Source organism: Lampris incognitus, chromosome 10 (assembly GCF_029633865.1).
Source record: "Lampris incognitus isolate fLamInc1 chromosome 10, fLamInc1.hap2, whole genome shotgun sequence".
Taxonomy (NCBI): domain Eukaryota; kingdom Metazoa; phylum Chordata; class Actinopteri; order Lampriformes; family Lampridae; genus Lampris; species Lampris incognitus.
In genome coordinates this window covers 48,506,543-48,521,407 of record NC_079220.1, presented here as the reverse complement: position 1 = coordinate 48,521,407, position 14,865 = coordinate 48,506,543, and the positions used below count along the sequence as shown (strand labels likewise).

The 14,865-nt window shown below is 45.2% G+C and overlaps 3 protein-coding genes across 3 annotated transcripts in view; all 3 read left to right on the top strand.

Annotated features, from left to right (window-relative positions):
* dnajb1a (DnaJ heat shock protein family (Hsp40) member B1a) overlaps positions 1-2,993 on the top strand; it is a 4,348-nt gene extending 1,355 nt beyond the window's left edge. The window contains exons 2-3 of the mRNA XM_056287157.1: positions 56-645; positions 897-2,993. Coding sequence (XP_056143132.1) covers positions 56-645; positions 897-1,127 — 821 coding nt within the window. The 3' untranslated portion in view covers positions 1,128-2,993. The remainder of the gene's footprint in view (positions 1-55; positions 646-896) is intronic.
* Positions 2,994-4,422: 1,429 nt separating this feature from the next.
* gipc1 (GIPC PDZ domain containing family, member 1) lies at positions 4,423-9,320 on the top strand. The gene is made up of 6 exons (XM_056287198.1): positions 4,423-5,573; positions 5,694-5,879; positions 6,066-6,246; positions 6,375-6,487; positions 7,007-7,088; positions 7,211-9,320. The coding sequence occupies exons 1-6, from the start codon at positions 5,274-5,276 to the stop codon at positions 7,360-7,362; spliced, it is 1,014 nt and encodes a 337-aa protein (XP_056143173.1). The 5' UTR covers positions 4,423-5,273; the 3' UTR covers positions 7,363-9,320.
* A 937-nt stretch (positions 9,321-10,257) lies between these two features.
* On the top strand, positions 10,258-14,595 carry trim35-12 (tripartite motif containing 35-12). Its single transcript, XM_056287197.1, has 6 exons — positions 10,258-10,797; positions 11,639-11,734; positions 12,210-12,440; positions 12,537-12,559; positions 12,665-12,783; positions 12,926-14,595. The coding sequence occupies exons 1-6, from the start codon at positions 10,258-10,260 to the stop codon at positions 13,483-13,485; spliced, it is 1,569 nt and encodes a 522-aa protein (XP_056143172.1). The 3' UTR covers positions 13,486-14,595.
* Positions 14,596-14,865: the final 270 nt, after the last annotated feature.

The window sequence follows — 14,865 nt, the reverse complement described above, 5'->3', positions numbered from 1 at the left end:
CAAAAGTTTTTTGTGCTGCTTTTCTTTTCTTTTTGTCTTTTTCTCCCTTCACCAGGATTGAAAGGCTCCACAGGCGTTGGAGGCGGACCCAATGGTCCAAGCTACAACTACACCTTCCATGGAGATCCCCATGCAATGTTCGCAGAGTTTTTCGGTGGCCGCAGCCCGTTCGATCAGTTCTTTCAGCGGAACGGGGATGATGATATGGACATTGATGATCCGTTTGCAGCGTTTAGCATGGGAGGGATGGGGGGAATGGGAGGCATGGGTGGGTTCCAGAGGTCTTTCAAATCCCATCCTGGTGGCCTCCACAGGGGGCGTGAGAGAAAGAAGGACCCACCCGTGGTGCATGAGCTGAAGGTGAGCCTGGAGGAGGTGTTCACTGGCTGCACCAAGAAAATGAAGATTTCCCGCAAGCGTCTGAACCCGGATGGCTGCACTGTGCGCAACGAGGATAAGATTCTGACAGTCGACATCAAGCGTGGCTGGAAAGAGGGGACAAAGATCACCTTCCCTCGGGAGGGAGATGAAACACCCATCAACATTCCTGCAGACGTGGTGTTTGTGGTGAAGGATAAACCCCATGCGGTATTCAGACGAGAAGGCTCTGATATAATTTACCCCGCAAAGATATCTCTCAGGGATGTAAGTGAACACTGATTTCAGAGCACATCACTCACAGATGCTCAGGTTGTTTCCACCTACATGTTAAAGAAGATTGAAAAATGACATTGAGTGTCGTGCTGACATTGTTGTAGCACACAGCCACGAGAACCAATATGTTTGATGGTCGACCACTGATGGTTGGTTTATTAACGTCTGTCTCCATTGTCTCTCTGTCACCCTCTTTATTGCTCCCTATACACTCTGTCTGGCTCTTGCTCTCCCCTCTCCAGGCATTGTGTGGCTGTGCAGTCAGTGCTCCAACATTGGATGGCAGGACCATCACTGTGACTTCCAGAGATGTGGTAAAACCTGGTATGAAGAAGCGCATAGCGGGAGAGGGGCTGCCACTATCAAAGTGCCCTGAGAAGAGGGGGGATATGGTGCTGGACTTTACAGTGAAATTCCCTGACAAGTTGGGCCAAAATACACGTGATGCATTGAGTCAAATCCTTCCACCATGAGTTATACTGCCTAAGTTTTCTTAAAAACATTAAACCAAGATAGCCGGTCCACCCTCCCAATGGCACTCTTCTGTCTAGTGTCACTTTATTGGCCCAGACTTGCGCAAGGCTCAGGACAAAATTTGCTCCAGTTCTGTTCTAATTCCACAGCTTTGAGTGCTAGATTGCTGTTTTCATCAAATGTCAAGTCAGTCTAGCAAAGAGTCTTAAGACTGGAAAAACTATCATTAACTTTTGGTGTGCATTTACCTTGGGCTCTGTCATGGTATTTAAGGTGAGCCTGGCTCACTGTCTGGTGCAAGGAAAAGTATAAAGGCCTACTGAAGTCATACATGGCGTTTCAAATGCAATTTTCATAATGGCTTGGCTGCAAGTAGGAATCAGGGTTGGGATTGCTGTTGGACATAAAAAATTGTGTTGGTTAAGTTTTTAACAAAACAGATGAACATAGACCTCTAATATTTTCTTTAGGGCTAGTCTGATTTGGGCCTCAGCAGTTTTTAAAATGCTTCCACAGTAATGATTTCAAGCAGACAAGCAATATCTCAGGTGCCGTTATAAGGGGATACATGCCACAATGTAGCTATACCTATATTTACTAAACAGAATATGGTTTTAGTGACCAGTATTGTTCTGCAGTGAGATGGATGCGAGATGCAAATACTGGGCTGAAACCCAAGGGGTAGTTTGAAGAAAATTATCACAACATTCTTTCAGTTTTAGTGGGAGGGAGGACACCTTGAAATTTAAAATAATTCACATCCTGTGAAATGTTTATGCTGTTATTATTTCACAGTGTCTTGTTTATGTAGGAACATGCTGCAGACAACCTGATTGCTCGTTATTATTTTTTTTAATTTTGTGCCAAATGACCCTGTCCCCACAATGATAATGTGTGTTTTATGTCTAAAATTGTGTACCTGCAAGTGCGTAGCCTGCTCTCTGTTACTGAAAAATTGGCAACATCGTAATGTTATTCAGTTCAGTGGCTTACCTTACTTGAGAATGGACATCATACGCAAGACAGACAACATGCCCACTCAGTGAAATTTGCATGTACGATTGTCTGCTTCGACCAATCATTATTTAATCAAAAGCCAGCGCAATTTTTTTTTAACAGGACTTGGGATAATTTTAAAAGGTTAAATGTAATTTCAAGCTATGAAATAAGCCATTTCTTACCCCGCTGTTGATTTTTAAAGTTATGCAAATCCCTTTTATACATTTTTTTATATATAATTTGAGTACTGGCAACCTCGCCCATTCTTCAGGTAGATAAGGATGATGAATGAACTGCAAAGCTTGATGAGAACCACTGGCAAATTGCTGATCCAATATTTAGATTGTGCACTCTTTGCTAGCACTGTGATGCTAGTAAATCAGCTGTGTTTACATCTGCAGTCAGGCATGGCTGAAATGTGTCTGATCATTGAAGCATTGTCATTACTTAAATACTTCTAATATGCATTTTATCTTCTGATTGTCACATGCAAAACAAAACATGTTGACAGTCAATTGCCTCAATGTTACACTCCAACTGGAGTTTTAATCTTCTAACCAACACAAACATGGTTTTAACATGGACGTAGAGATGTGTAATCTCTGTAATGTTTTACTTTTTTTGTTAAAAAGATTTGCTTTTTGCAAATGTTTTCCTTTCAATGAAAAAAAAGTGTAAGCATTATTCTTTGTTATGTAGAATGTTGTTTTTTTTCTCCAGTGTTGGGAGTCTGCAAACTCCTTCCTACATAGCTTTCATGGATTGTGATTTTTTTGAACACATTTTCTTTTGTTGTGACAGTTTGCATATCCACATTGCATTCAGAAGACTGGCCAATATCTAATAAACCACCTACCAGTGTGCAATTTACTTCAAGTTAAGGAGGTGTTTGGAAATTTATGCGTTGTTTTTCTTTTGGGGGATGAAAACAAACGAAAACAAGATTATTTGTATTCTGTATGGTAGGCGTTTTGTGTTTAGTAGGCTGCACTGGATGCCTACGCTCACGTTCAGACAGCGCAGCAGCTTTGGACGTATTGCACCGGTGTCCTTAACTGCGAGCGTTGCGTCGGACGCTCTCTTGTCTCCACTGAAACCGTCACGTCAACAAACCGCGTACCCGTCAGCTGTGCGCGCGACATCAGCCCGGAGACGTTCCTCGTCCAAGGCGAGCTACAGAAAGTAAATGGAAACCGGACGTCCGGCTATAGTTCCGCTCAAAGCGGCGCGCTGCGTCGCACGTGGCCAGTTGGGACGTTCCAATAGAAAATAATCGAAACTGATTTAGTCGCTGACGCTCGTTCGCGTCGCATTTAGTTGGGACGGTGTTAGACCCCATGGAAATGGGTCCCCGATTTCGGTTAATCCCAGTGTGGAACTCATTTAATTAGAGAAAGGTGCTCATGTTTTGATAAGACGAGGGAGACTCCAGGAGAAACGATTTAAGTTTAGTGAAATTTCATGGGTGGGTATTTTGCAAATTTTAAGGCATCTGTTTTCTTCGTGTTTCTTGTGGATATTCACATATATGCAGTTGACACCCCGGTCCTTGTGCAAAGAAAAATAGTCAGCGCATTGAATTAAGAACATCAACCATTACAAATGAGATAAACTCAGCACAGCTTCCGCACCCCCCCGCCCACCGCACTTCATGATGAACTGTGTTTTTACGCAGAACCGACAGCAGCGCCCCAGCTGGCATCATTTTGGTGTACGTGCTGTAATGTCTCGATGTATGTATGCTCAACAACCCAGGTGTAGAAATCCCTCACGTTTAATCGGTTCATCCGGACACCAAGTTTAGTAGTAAACGTTTCATCACTCAACAAAGTGACCTCGTCAGTTCCCACTAAACGTGGTGTCCAGATGAACTGATTCAACATTTCTGATACCGTAATTTAGACTACAGTGCATATAAGATTGTATGGTTTTGATACATTATTTGACAAACAAATGGACGTCAAATCCCAGCCGACGTACCTCTAACCATCACAGACAAATCCTCCAATGTTTTAGGAGTCTTTGATGCAACAGTAGGTGGCGATAATGCTCCATCTGGTTGCAAGTAACCATTAATCCAGGAGAAGAAGAAGAAGAAGAAGCAGTTTTGCCATACGGCCCAGACATCTTACCCGTGAACGCTAGATGGAGGCAGTGCATGTTTTACCATCGGGTGAGCGTGTTCCGCCCCTACTGGCAGAGAGCTAAAAAAAAAAGAAAGAAGGGTTGAGAAAATTACCGATGGATCATTCTTCTCTCACAACTTCCGTTTTTTTCGGCCAGCTAACTTTTCTCTGTTAAGCGCCGGTTAGACGCAAGATTGCGAAGCCACACGGAAGTCTGCGTCTCTTCCCAGTCGCCACTTTTACTGAATACCAACTCACAGCAGCAAGTGACGTTAGCACTAGCGGCTAGCCGGCTAAGCTAACTAGTTGGCTAAAACTCCTGCTTTGGTGAGAATGATTAGCTTGCCATGTTTATCCCTTATCTAACCTTAGAGATACAAGCTATAGCTAACGCTAATTAAATACGCTAGCTCAAAACAGTAAAATTGTTACACCATAGGGGGTTTAGACTCGCTCATATGTTTACGACAAATAATTGACTGGCTAGCTAGTTATTTACAGTTGCAGATGTGTGGTGCTAACTTTGAAAGATAACTGTGTGAAGAACATGAACGCTAGAAGCTAACGCTGGTTAATCTATTTCATAGCAATGATCCATTTTGGGTAATTATGTCCTGCGCTTGCTCGCAACGAAGACCGTTAATTTAGCTTTATAAATCAGCATTAGCCGTCTAAAAATCTTTGTTCTGATGAGCTAATGAAGTTGATAGGTTATCTCCCTTCCTCATTCCAAAGCAGGAGACGACTCATTTAAGGCTGCTGGACTTCACAAACATAGCTATGTAAATTGCCTTGTATGTGCTCTTGGATTTGCAAGCCAACATTGCCTTAACATATAAGAAGATCTCAATCTGGACTGAAAGACTTTAGTATTGATATTACGTGAACTTTAATCAAATTGAGCCTGTTCTGGCTGTCTACTGGTGAAGAGGTGTATGCCGTTGTGGACCACAGTGTAGCTCCCCAACACAGCAGTGGACCTCCTCCTCCTGTTCTCTGTAGTCTAGCAGAAGGACCACTATGCCTCTGGGTCTGAGCAGAAGGAAGAAGGCGTCCCCGTTAATGGATAATGAGGAAGCAGAGCCCATCAGAGCAGGTCTCAATGTACCGGGTATGGACGGCCTGGATGGAGGTGTCGTCGGACTCGGAGAGGGTGCTGCATCCGAGGGCCTGCCACCCCCGCCCAGCAGCCTGCGCCCCCGGCTCATCTTCCACACCCAGCTTGCTCACGGGAGCCCCACGGGGCGCATTGAGGGCTTCAGCAATGTGCGAGAGCTTTATGCCAAGATCGGAGAGGCTTTTGGCATCCCACCAGCTGAGGTGAGTGACACCATTGGGGTATTGTATCCCCTGTATCTTGTATTTGTGTTGTGCATGTAAGCTTTGCCTCAGTTTGCTTCTGAGTAAAACGCTGATTTCCAATGCCTCGTTTCTTCCAAGGTTATGTTTTGCACACTGAACACCCACAAGGTGGACATGGAGAAGCTGCTGGGAGGTCAGATTGGGCTGGAGGATTTTATTTTTGCCCACATTAAAGGGCAGAGGAAGGAAATCGAGGTGTATAAGGGTGAGGATGCTCTGGGCTTGACAATCACTGATAACGGAGCTGGCTATGCTTTCATCAAGGTGAGCATTGGGATTTGCAGGAGCAAAGTTTCTATGTTTATCAAAGATTTGATACGAAATACATGACCAAGTTTTCTAAATACATGCAGCATTTGTGGATACATGATTTCGAACTCTGTATATGTTAGCGATAGACAGCAAAGGGTTAGCTGGACAAATTACTTGATGGAGCCTTACTGTTTTCAGAGAATCCGAGAGGGCAGCATCATCCACCAGATCCAGGTCATCAATGTGGGGGATATGATAGAATCAATCAATGGTCAAGGCCTGATAGGCTGTCGACACTATGAAGTGGCCAAAATGCTGAAAGAGCTGCCCAAAGGGAAGGATTTTACCATTAAGCTGGTGGAGCCTCTTAAGGCCTTCGGTGAGTTGGAGAGAGAAGTGTTATTTTATCTTCATAGATAACAGACTGACTGCAATATGTTTCATGACAGTTTGATGAGAGAGTCCTGTAAGTATCAGTGATGTGGCTGATGTGATATTGTGCTACAGACATGATCGGTCAAAGGTCAGGTGGATCGCGGTCTGGATCAGGGGTTCAGCTGGGGACAGGAAGGGGTACCTTGCGCCTGCGCTCCAAAGGTCCCGCCACTGTGGAGGAGTTGGTGAGTATGTGGAATGGAAATTTTGTGTCACACTGTTGTCTGGGTGTAATGATAATAATGATACATTTTAGCATTTGTGGGCACCTTACAGAACAAAGTAAAAAAAAAGAAAGACAAGCAGGGTAGACAATAAAAAGTTAACACAACAGATAAGTATAAAATCATCTGCACAAAACTCAATGAAGCGTGGATCAGACCGAATATGCCAGTTTGAAAAGGTACATTTTGAGATGGCATTTGAAGGTTGAAAGAGAGTCAATGTTGCAAAAGTCTTGTGGGAGAGAGTTCCATCAGCGGGGGGCAGATTGACTGAAGGCTCTAGACCCCATGGTAGTCAAGCAGGCCAATGGTGTAGTGAGTTGGAGAGCAGAAGAGGGTCTGAGAATGCAGGAGGGTGTGTGGCTATGAACGAGTTCAGAAAGATATGAAGGAGCTAGCTTAATATGTTGTATTCCATGGTATGTTGTTGTACTCTCCCTCTGAAACCCCGAATGTGTTTTGTTGGCCTCTTATTTCTAGCCCTCTGCGTTTGAGGAGAAAGCCATTGAGAAGGTGGACGACCTCCTTGAAAGTTACATGGGTATCAGGGACAGCGAGCTTGGTAAGTGTCTGCGTGTGTTTGGTAAGCGTGTGCCATGGTTTGTCCATTTTATGTCACTCACTGTTGTGCATTTGCTCAGCATCCCCTGATCTCTCACTTTCTCATCCTTCTTTCCCTGTCAGCGGCCACCATGGTGGAGCTGGGGAAGGACAAAAAGAATCCTGATGAGTTTGCCGAGGCTTTAGATGAGACCCTGGGAGATTTTGCTTTCCCAGACGAATTTGTCTTTGATGTCTGGGGCGCCATCGGTGACGCTAAGGTTGGGCGGCTGTAACCACAGAAACCGAGGGAGAAGAACAACCTGTGTGTGCGTTTGCACGCATGTGTGGCGCATTCCCCCCCACCCCACCCCCAGTAAAGAGCACTACTAGGAATCACAACACTACCGTCATGACTTTGTTTTATTTTCCAGTGTACTCTCACTTTTCTATTAAGTAGAGTGCACTATTTTGGGAGACTCTTTTGAGAAAGGAAGTTGCCAATTTATGGGAAAGAGCGAAAGACTGACTGGGAGACACTGCTGTTCTGGTCTCACCAGCTTCACAGTATTTCAAGACTGATGAATGGTCCCTATTCTATAGGAGAGCTCAGTACAAAGGCTGAAACAATTATGCCCAGGCAGCAAGTGTTTTTATGTTTTCCGGCTTTTTGCGGGAGCCAAGTTGATGCGCATTCCTCTTGAACACAACACATGATGAACTTGCACGTCTTTGTTCTAGTTGTCGGCAATGAATCAAACCAAGCACTAGTCTCAGCTGTGGGAGAATTGAAGGACTGGGGTCAACACAAAGCAAATCTTAGACACTTGGTTATGAAAAGAAAGTGTTTTATTTCAAGTTTTTTTTTCCATATTGCACTATGTTGCACTGCGCTGTGAAAAATAAAACAAAAAAAAAACTTGCACTGTACCTCACCTGGGTAGCGACCACAATTCTTGCACAGTTCCAGGGCCCTGCATGGACTTTGCTATGCTGAGATGCAAATTTAGCCACTCTGCCCCCTAGGTAACGTGTTGGTCCTGGTCCACGCTGTGTTTTGGTGTCATGGGTCATTACAGTACAGAAGCATGGGTCTTTTTTTTTTTTCCATGATAACATTTTGCTTTTGTGTACCTTTTGGGAAGTGGGAACTATTTTTGGTTACAGAGCGATCATGGTATGAAGTCCCAGTATACAAGCGCACCATATTTAAAAGATAAATGGTGGTTCCCATTAAAGCACTCTGTGCTGCAATGAAGGTAAAACTATACAGACAGCAGCACTTTTCGGTATGGAGTTCACACAGACATGGTCCACGTCAGTGTTAAGAAACTCCCAAGTTTTAATTTAGTTTTTTATAAGGGCAATCTATCGGTTTATGGGAGTGGAAGCAGTATGGTGCCCCAGTTCGTGGATAGTGGAGTCTGTTTTTTTATTTTTTTTCTAAACTAGTATTTTTTATTTCGATATGAAGTGATGTGATTGTGTGCGTTTCTATGAAATCAAAAGTGGCTTGTTTTAATAGGCAAGCAATGTCAGCCGGTGTTGAATTTTCATTTTTATTTTTTTATTTTTATTTTTAACATTACAGAGCGCAGTATTAAAGATGATAATGAGATGAACCAAGAAGTTGTGTAAAAAGACACTGGGACCATTAAGAAATGAAGAACAAAGTGTCGTTTCTCTGTTCCTCAAATGAAATTGTCATTTTATATGTGTAAACTACGTTGAAGGACCTGCTGCATGTTGCTGGAGTCATGTACACTTACTGTAGGTGCAGGACGACACCAGACTACTTCCATCTTGTATGAGGATGACATATTGTTCATACGGGGTAAACATGTTTATCAGAATGGATATTCAAAGATGCAAGCTACTACTACTGCTACTCTACATCATCTGGCAAACTGTCTCAGGGCAACCTTGCCATTACCTTTTCAGTATTCTTTCATTATACACAACTGTATGAAGATATTTTGTAGTAAATGGGTTTGTTTTTGTTTTGGTTTTTGGTTTTATGTCAACTCTTTGACGTTGATGAATATTTAGACGGTTTACGTAGTGAGACTGATGTTAGGACACTGTAACTAACAGGAACACGGTTATTTTGATGGCTTTCAGTTACGCTGTTGTCAATTTTAACTGCTATTATGACTTGGATTTAGTGATATCCTCTCTCTGTTATTTGTTACATGCTATGTATGCAGTGTTCAACCATGGGGTAAATAATAACATACCACACTAAAAAGTATGAAATTGGCGAGTTTGGTCTTTTGGGTATTCTGTGCAGGAGAAACTGATGTTCATTTAGGACGGATCAGTTTGTCCCGGGAAAACACTTCTCATGGCATCTCTGTTTCTTGATCATGGCAACACAGACACCATGACCAGACCTCCTGGATTATCTTCCGCATTCATGGAACACCTCCTAGTGTTTGTGTGTGTGTTTGTTCTCACTCCCGTGTCCTCCTGAAATATATATGACCTGTACCCAGGCAGTTAAATCACTCACTTTGAGCGTCAACGGGGCAGTTGCAGTAATGTGATGCGGTTAAATCGAGGTTAATTTGATATGGTTTGGCAAACTCGGGGTCACCTCTAGTTCTCTGCAGTCAACACATGCACCCAAACGAACACCAAATGACCTTTTTGTTACACAATAACCTTTAGTAGATTCTAGTTCACCTTTGAGTCCCGTCCACGTAGCGTTACCGTAGCTTGTGAAACTTAACGGTGCAGCCTTCTGCTGGTGTACCCGCTTACAATGCTACAGAAGGAAACCGGGATCAAGGCTTCTCATAGCGGGTGTCCGTCCAAATTAGAAACTGTCATAACATTGTGTATTTTTTGGAGCGAGGACAGCGTGGGTGTTGACTCTGCTGGTCTCTTTCTATAGGTTTCCTAGAATCCCAATGGAGGATGTTTGGTAAGAGGACATGGCCTCCTCTATTTACTTGCCGTGAAATAAACCTGTTCTACTAGTCCTTGTTGATGTAAAGCTCCTGTCCCCCATGCACAGAGGCCAGATTGCTCCGTGCCCTTACAAACATCAGTCCAGTCTATACAAGCCTAGACAAGAGGAGCGTAGCAGAGCGAGGTCCTCATATTGGAAATCGGCTGCTCTACATTGCCTTTAAACAGGAAAGACCCCAGCTGAAAAACTAGCTGCTCCCTCTGAACAGGAACCAGCGATGTCGTTGCGTCCTCGTGCTTCCTCTCAGCCCGGTAAACCTTCCTTCCTCCAGAGTCCCAAAGTGGCTTTGGCGCTTCGCCCACGAGCTCTCTCCTCCCGGTCGGGCTCCATGCTGGAGGAGGAGCTGTCCTGTCCCGTCTGTTGTGAGATCTTCAAAGACCCCGTGGTGCTGAAGTGCAGCCATAGTTTCTGTCGGGCCTGCCTGCAGGAGTTCTGGAACAAGAAGAAGGCCCGGCGGGAGTGTCCCGTCTGCAGGAGGAAGTGCTCTCTGACGGAGCCCACAGTGAGCCTTGCCCTGAAGAACGTGGCAGACACCTTCCTGAGGGAACAGGAAAGGCAGGCGGCTGAAGCCGGCGCCGGGAAAGGCGCAGCAGGGGACCAAGCTGGGGTGGCGGAGGTGAAGTGCCTCGCACATGGGGAGGTTCTCAAACTTTTCTGCCAGGATGACTCAGAGGTACTGTGTTGTGTGTGTCACACTTCCAAGAGGCATCAGGGCCACAAAGTGTGTCCCTTGGAGGAGGGAGCTCAGGACCTCAAGGTCAGGCACTCTTTTTCCAAGTCAGAATTTGCTATGGTTTCATGAGTGACTCGCGGTGTGTTTTGCAAGAAGTTTTTTCATCTGTTCAGAAGCTGGCATTGATACACTATCGGTTGACAATTTCATGTCAATGTGCGCTTAGTGGATCATATGTTTTGCATGCAATGATTAAATAGGCCTACAGCTGCTTAACTCCAGGTGCACTTTGTCACTAACATGGCCAACCCAGTTCCTGGTTGTAGGGTGCACGCAGAAAAACTAGCAACCCTTTCCGTTTCCTACCTTGCTGTGCACCATGTGGTCTCCCAGAAGCTCGGTGTCCAAATTACCCCGTGGATTCTCAGCAAGATTTTTGGAAAGCAGCCACATCGGGAAACACAGTTCAGGCAGTAAATGAGTCTAACCAGCGGAGACAACAATTCTCATAGCACGTGTTTAAATTTAGATTTAGCTCAGCTAAGGACATGTTGCACAGGTCTTATTCCTAGGAAAGGGCAAAATTCCACAGTGATGATCGGGGTGATCTAGGATAGGACTTATTGTACATGTCAGGTCTTGCATCTTTGTATCTCGGCACGGTAGGTTTGTAGGTCATGTTAAGATATTGCTGAGTTAGACCCCACTAGTCTGTGATCCTGATCATTTTAGAGAGGCAGAATATAATTTGTGTCAGCGGCCACGTAGCATGCGTACGCACAGTTCAGCCAAATGAGTGGTTGGTAATGACTGTTTTAAGAATTAGCTTGGCAGGATGACTAATTACAGGGACGTATAATTTTATCCCAACTTGGGGCGGGGGGGTGCTGTCTCTTCCTCCCTCCTTCCTCTCCTCTTCCTTTAGGCGGAGCTGAAGGAAGAGCTGATTCCGCTAAAGAAAAGCCTGCGTCACCTCTATGAGGCCAAACAGGAGTGTGATGACACAACCGTGCACATCAAGGTATCAATAAACACACAGGGCCATGGATGCCGGAGTACCAGCATAGCCACCAGCGTTACTGAACCACACACTGTTAGTGTGTAAACACACACAAGAATGTGTCTGGAAAACCCACATAGTGCGAGATGTTTGTTGACAGAGCAGTCTTTATGTTGCACGTGTATGCAAGTTGATTTAACGATAATAGTCGGCTTTGTTTGTTGTGTTTTGGACACCAAAATGCAAGTTATGTGATAGGCAAGTTGCAAGTAAATGAGGAAGACCCCCCTCCCCCCACCCCATCAAATTACAATCCCTTGCACATGTGAGATCTTCAGGTTCTTCCCTACAAAGATTGCAGCCCAAGTAGAGATACAAGATGCAAGTGTGTGTGTGTGTGTGTGTGTGTGTGTGTGTGTGTGTGTGTGTGTGTGTGTGTGTGTGTGTGTGTGTGTGTGTGTGTGTGTGTGTGTGTGTGTGTGTGTGTTCGTGTCAGACCCAGAGCCAGGCCACAGAGAGGCAGATAAGAGAGGAGTTTGAAGAACTCCGCCAGTTCCTCCAGAAGGAGGAAATGGCCAGACTGGCCACCCTGCAGGAGGAGGATGAGGAGAAGAAACAGCTGGTGAAGAAGAAGTCGGACAATATCACCAGAGACATCCTCACGCTTTCCCATGCTATCATCGCCGTTGAGAATGAGATTGCGACCAGTAATGCTGTCTTTCTTCAAGTAAGAATTGTAGCGAAAAGCTTTTCCCCTTTGACTTAATCTGACCATGCAAATGCAGCAAACAGCTGTCCGTCAACTGTTCTCTTTTGGTTTCAGAACTACAACAACACAAAGAAGAGGTAAGACACTTTTTTTAAATCATATCAGTGCCAGTGGTTCACTATATTCAGACCACTAGTTAGCCTGTTTTTGGTTGACCTCTATCTGGGATATTGTACCTACAGAGTTCAGATTACTCAGAAGGAACATGAGAAGGTGTCAGGTGCTCTCATAGATGTGGCCAGACATGTCAGTTCCCTCAAATACCACATTTGGGAGAAGATGGCAACACTGGTTGAATATGGTAAGCACTTGCTCTATTCTCTGTACTGTAAATAATTTTTTTCAATTCATTCTACTGTTTAATCAAAGAACACATTTTTTTCTGGAATTAACAACAAGATCTCTCTCTCTCTCTCTCCCTCCCGCTCTCTCTCTCGCTTCAGCTCCTGTCACTCTGGACCCCAACACCGCCTACTCCTGGTTGTCCCTGTCCAAAGACCTGACCAGTGTGGCCAACAGCGGCACAGTCAAGCAGCTCCCAGCCAACCCCGAGCGTTTTGGCCATTTTGTGTTCGTGCTGGGCTCTCAGGGCTTCACCTCGGGCCGCCATGCCTGGGAGGTGGAGGTGGGAGATAAGGTGGACTGGATGCTGGGTGTGGTCAAGGAGTCAGTCAACAGGAAGGGTCGTATCTCAGGCTGCCCGGAGGGTGGCTTTTGGATGATCTCCCACTGCGAGGGCGAGTACTCGGCCATGACGCGGCCCAGCACCCGTCTGGAGCTGGAGGGGGAACTCACCAGGATCAGGGTGCAGCTGGACTACGACTCTGGAGAGGTGATCTTCTCCAACCCCGTCAGCATGACCAACATCTACACCTTTAACGACTTTTTCACTGAGAGAATGTTCCCCTTCTTCTGCCCTGGGGCCAACATCAACGGGAACAACCCCAGTCCGCTTAAGATCTGCCCCGCCAAAGTGGCTGTATGGAACAGTGCCACCTGGTGATGGGTGGAGAGTCTACAGTCATTAGGTTGTTGGTTTTCCGATGCAAAACACCTCATTAACCTAGCTTTCTAATTTCTTACAAAGTGAAGCGAAACGTGTGTGTGTGGGGGGGGGTGGTGGTGGTGGTGCCACAACCCCTCCAAAAACGTTTGTGGGTGAGCGAACCTAAGAACATATACTGTGGTGAAATGTTATAGATTTTGTCCCCCTCTAATTAACATTATAATCCTTTTTAGCAAGAAAATTAGTAAAGTTTGCTTTTCTGCATCCCCACCACTATTTCATCTCAACCTCTCCCTCATATTCTATCACTTTTAGCCGCGCGGTTTCATTCGAGGTAGGATTTCATAAAAACGCCATCGATGGACGCAAGCAAGCCGTACTCTTACTGCCTGCAACGTGCTCAAACAAACCAGTCATTGGCCAAAAGCGTTTACGTGTTTCTGACGCGCCATCTTGCTTTTCTTGGTCGCTGGTTTGCTGTAAACGTCAGACGAGCTATCTTTAGCTCTGCTGAACCGGTGCACTGGTCTGTGTCACCAAGCCGATGCCATATTTCCGCCAAGGTTATGACGTCAATTATATGTGACGTTGTAAGGTTAGCTACTCAGTTAGTCAGTGTTCGTCCTACTTCCGGTTACACATTTACGTCTTTGTTATTAAAGGTACTCGTCGGGCCTCAGTGAGATGACGAGTTGTTGCCTATAAATGTATATAAGACCTGCACTGTTTTTGTGATGTAAATTAGTAATCAGAGAAGCATAGTTCGTATGTTATTACATCGGGTAATTACCGCACTTTACGTACATAATAGATGTTTAAGCATACCACGGTAATCCATACACACTCCCATCTCAGGCAAGATAAGTATTACACAGGCCCGCCACCCTCTCCGAAGTAGCATGTCGCCCCCTGGTGGTCACTAATACATCAAACACACAGGTCTGCTGGCCTGGAGACTCGTTTTCTTCAGTCTTATCTGCACAGTTAAGTTAGGGACCTTTCTTTCAGCCTGTCACAACAGTGCTTTCATTCCTCCCCGTGTTTCACTGCAGTATGTGTGCAAGCCATTGTGCTTCTGGATCAGAAACCACGCACAGCCTGGTTAAAATAAAGGTGTTGAAAAACTCTCATTCAGACCCTTATTCTGATACTTCTGCAGACAGTGCAAATATGGTCTCTGACTTCTCTGAGGTCAGTGGAAACAGGTGGGACTCGCCCCCTGGGCCAACCGCATCCCAACCAGGACAAACAGGAAACTCGTCCCCCCTCAATTCCTTCCTGAAATAAAAAGAGGCAAAGGTGCGGTCGATTTGATGGAAGATGATTCATATCTCTGAGCAGCTGCCGTGAAGGCCAGCTGACAGGAGATGCCCTGGG

Excerpts from the sequence above, each read along its gene's own strand:
- gipc1 (XM_056287198.1), top strand. The coding sequence starts at position 5,274 with ATGCCTCTGGGTCTGAGCAGAAGGAAGAAGGCGTCCCCGTTAATGGAT. Across the intron at positions 6,247-6,374 it reads GGAGCCTCTTAAGGCCTTCG|ACATGATCGGTCAAAGGTCA; the intron begins GTGAGTTGGAGA and ends ATTGTGCTACAG. Across the intron at positions 6,488-7,006 it reads CCGCCACTGTGGAGGAGTTG|CCCTCTGCGTTTGAGGAGAA; the intron begins GTGAGTATGTGG and ends TCTTATTTCTAG.
- trim35-12 (XM_056287197.1), top strand. The coding sequence starts at position 10,258 with ATGTCGTTGCGTCCTCGTGCTTCCTCTCAGCCCGGTAAACCTTCCTTC. Across the intron at positions 12,441-12,536 it reads GTAATGCTGTCTTTCTTCAA|AACTACAACAACACAAAGAA; the intron begins GTAAGAATTGTA and ends TTTTGGTTTCAG. Across the intron at positions 12,560-12,664 it reads TACAACAACACAAAGAAGAG|AGTTCAGATTACTCAGAAGG; the intron begins GTAAGACACTTT and ends TTGTACCTACAG.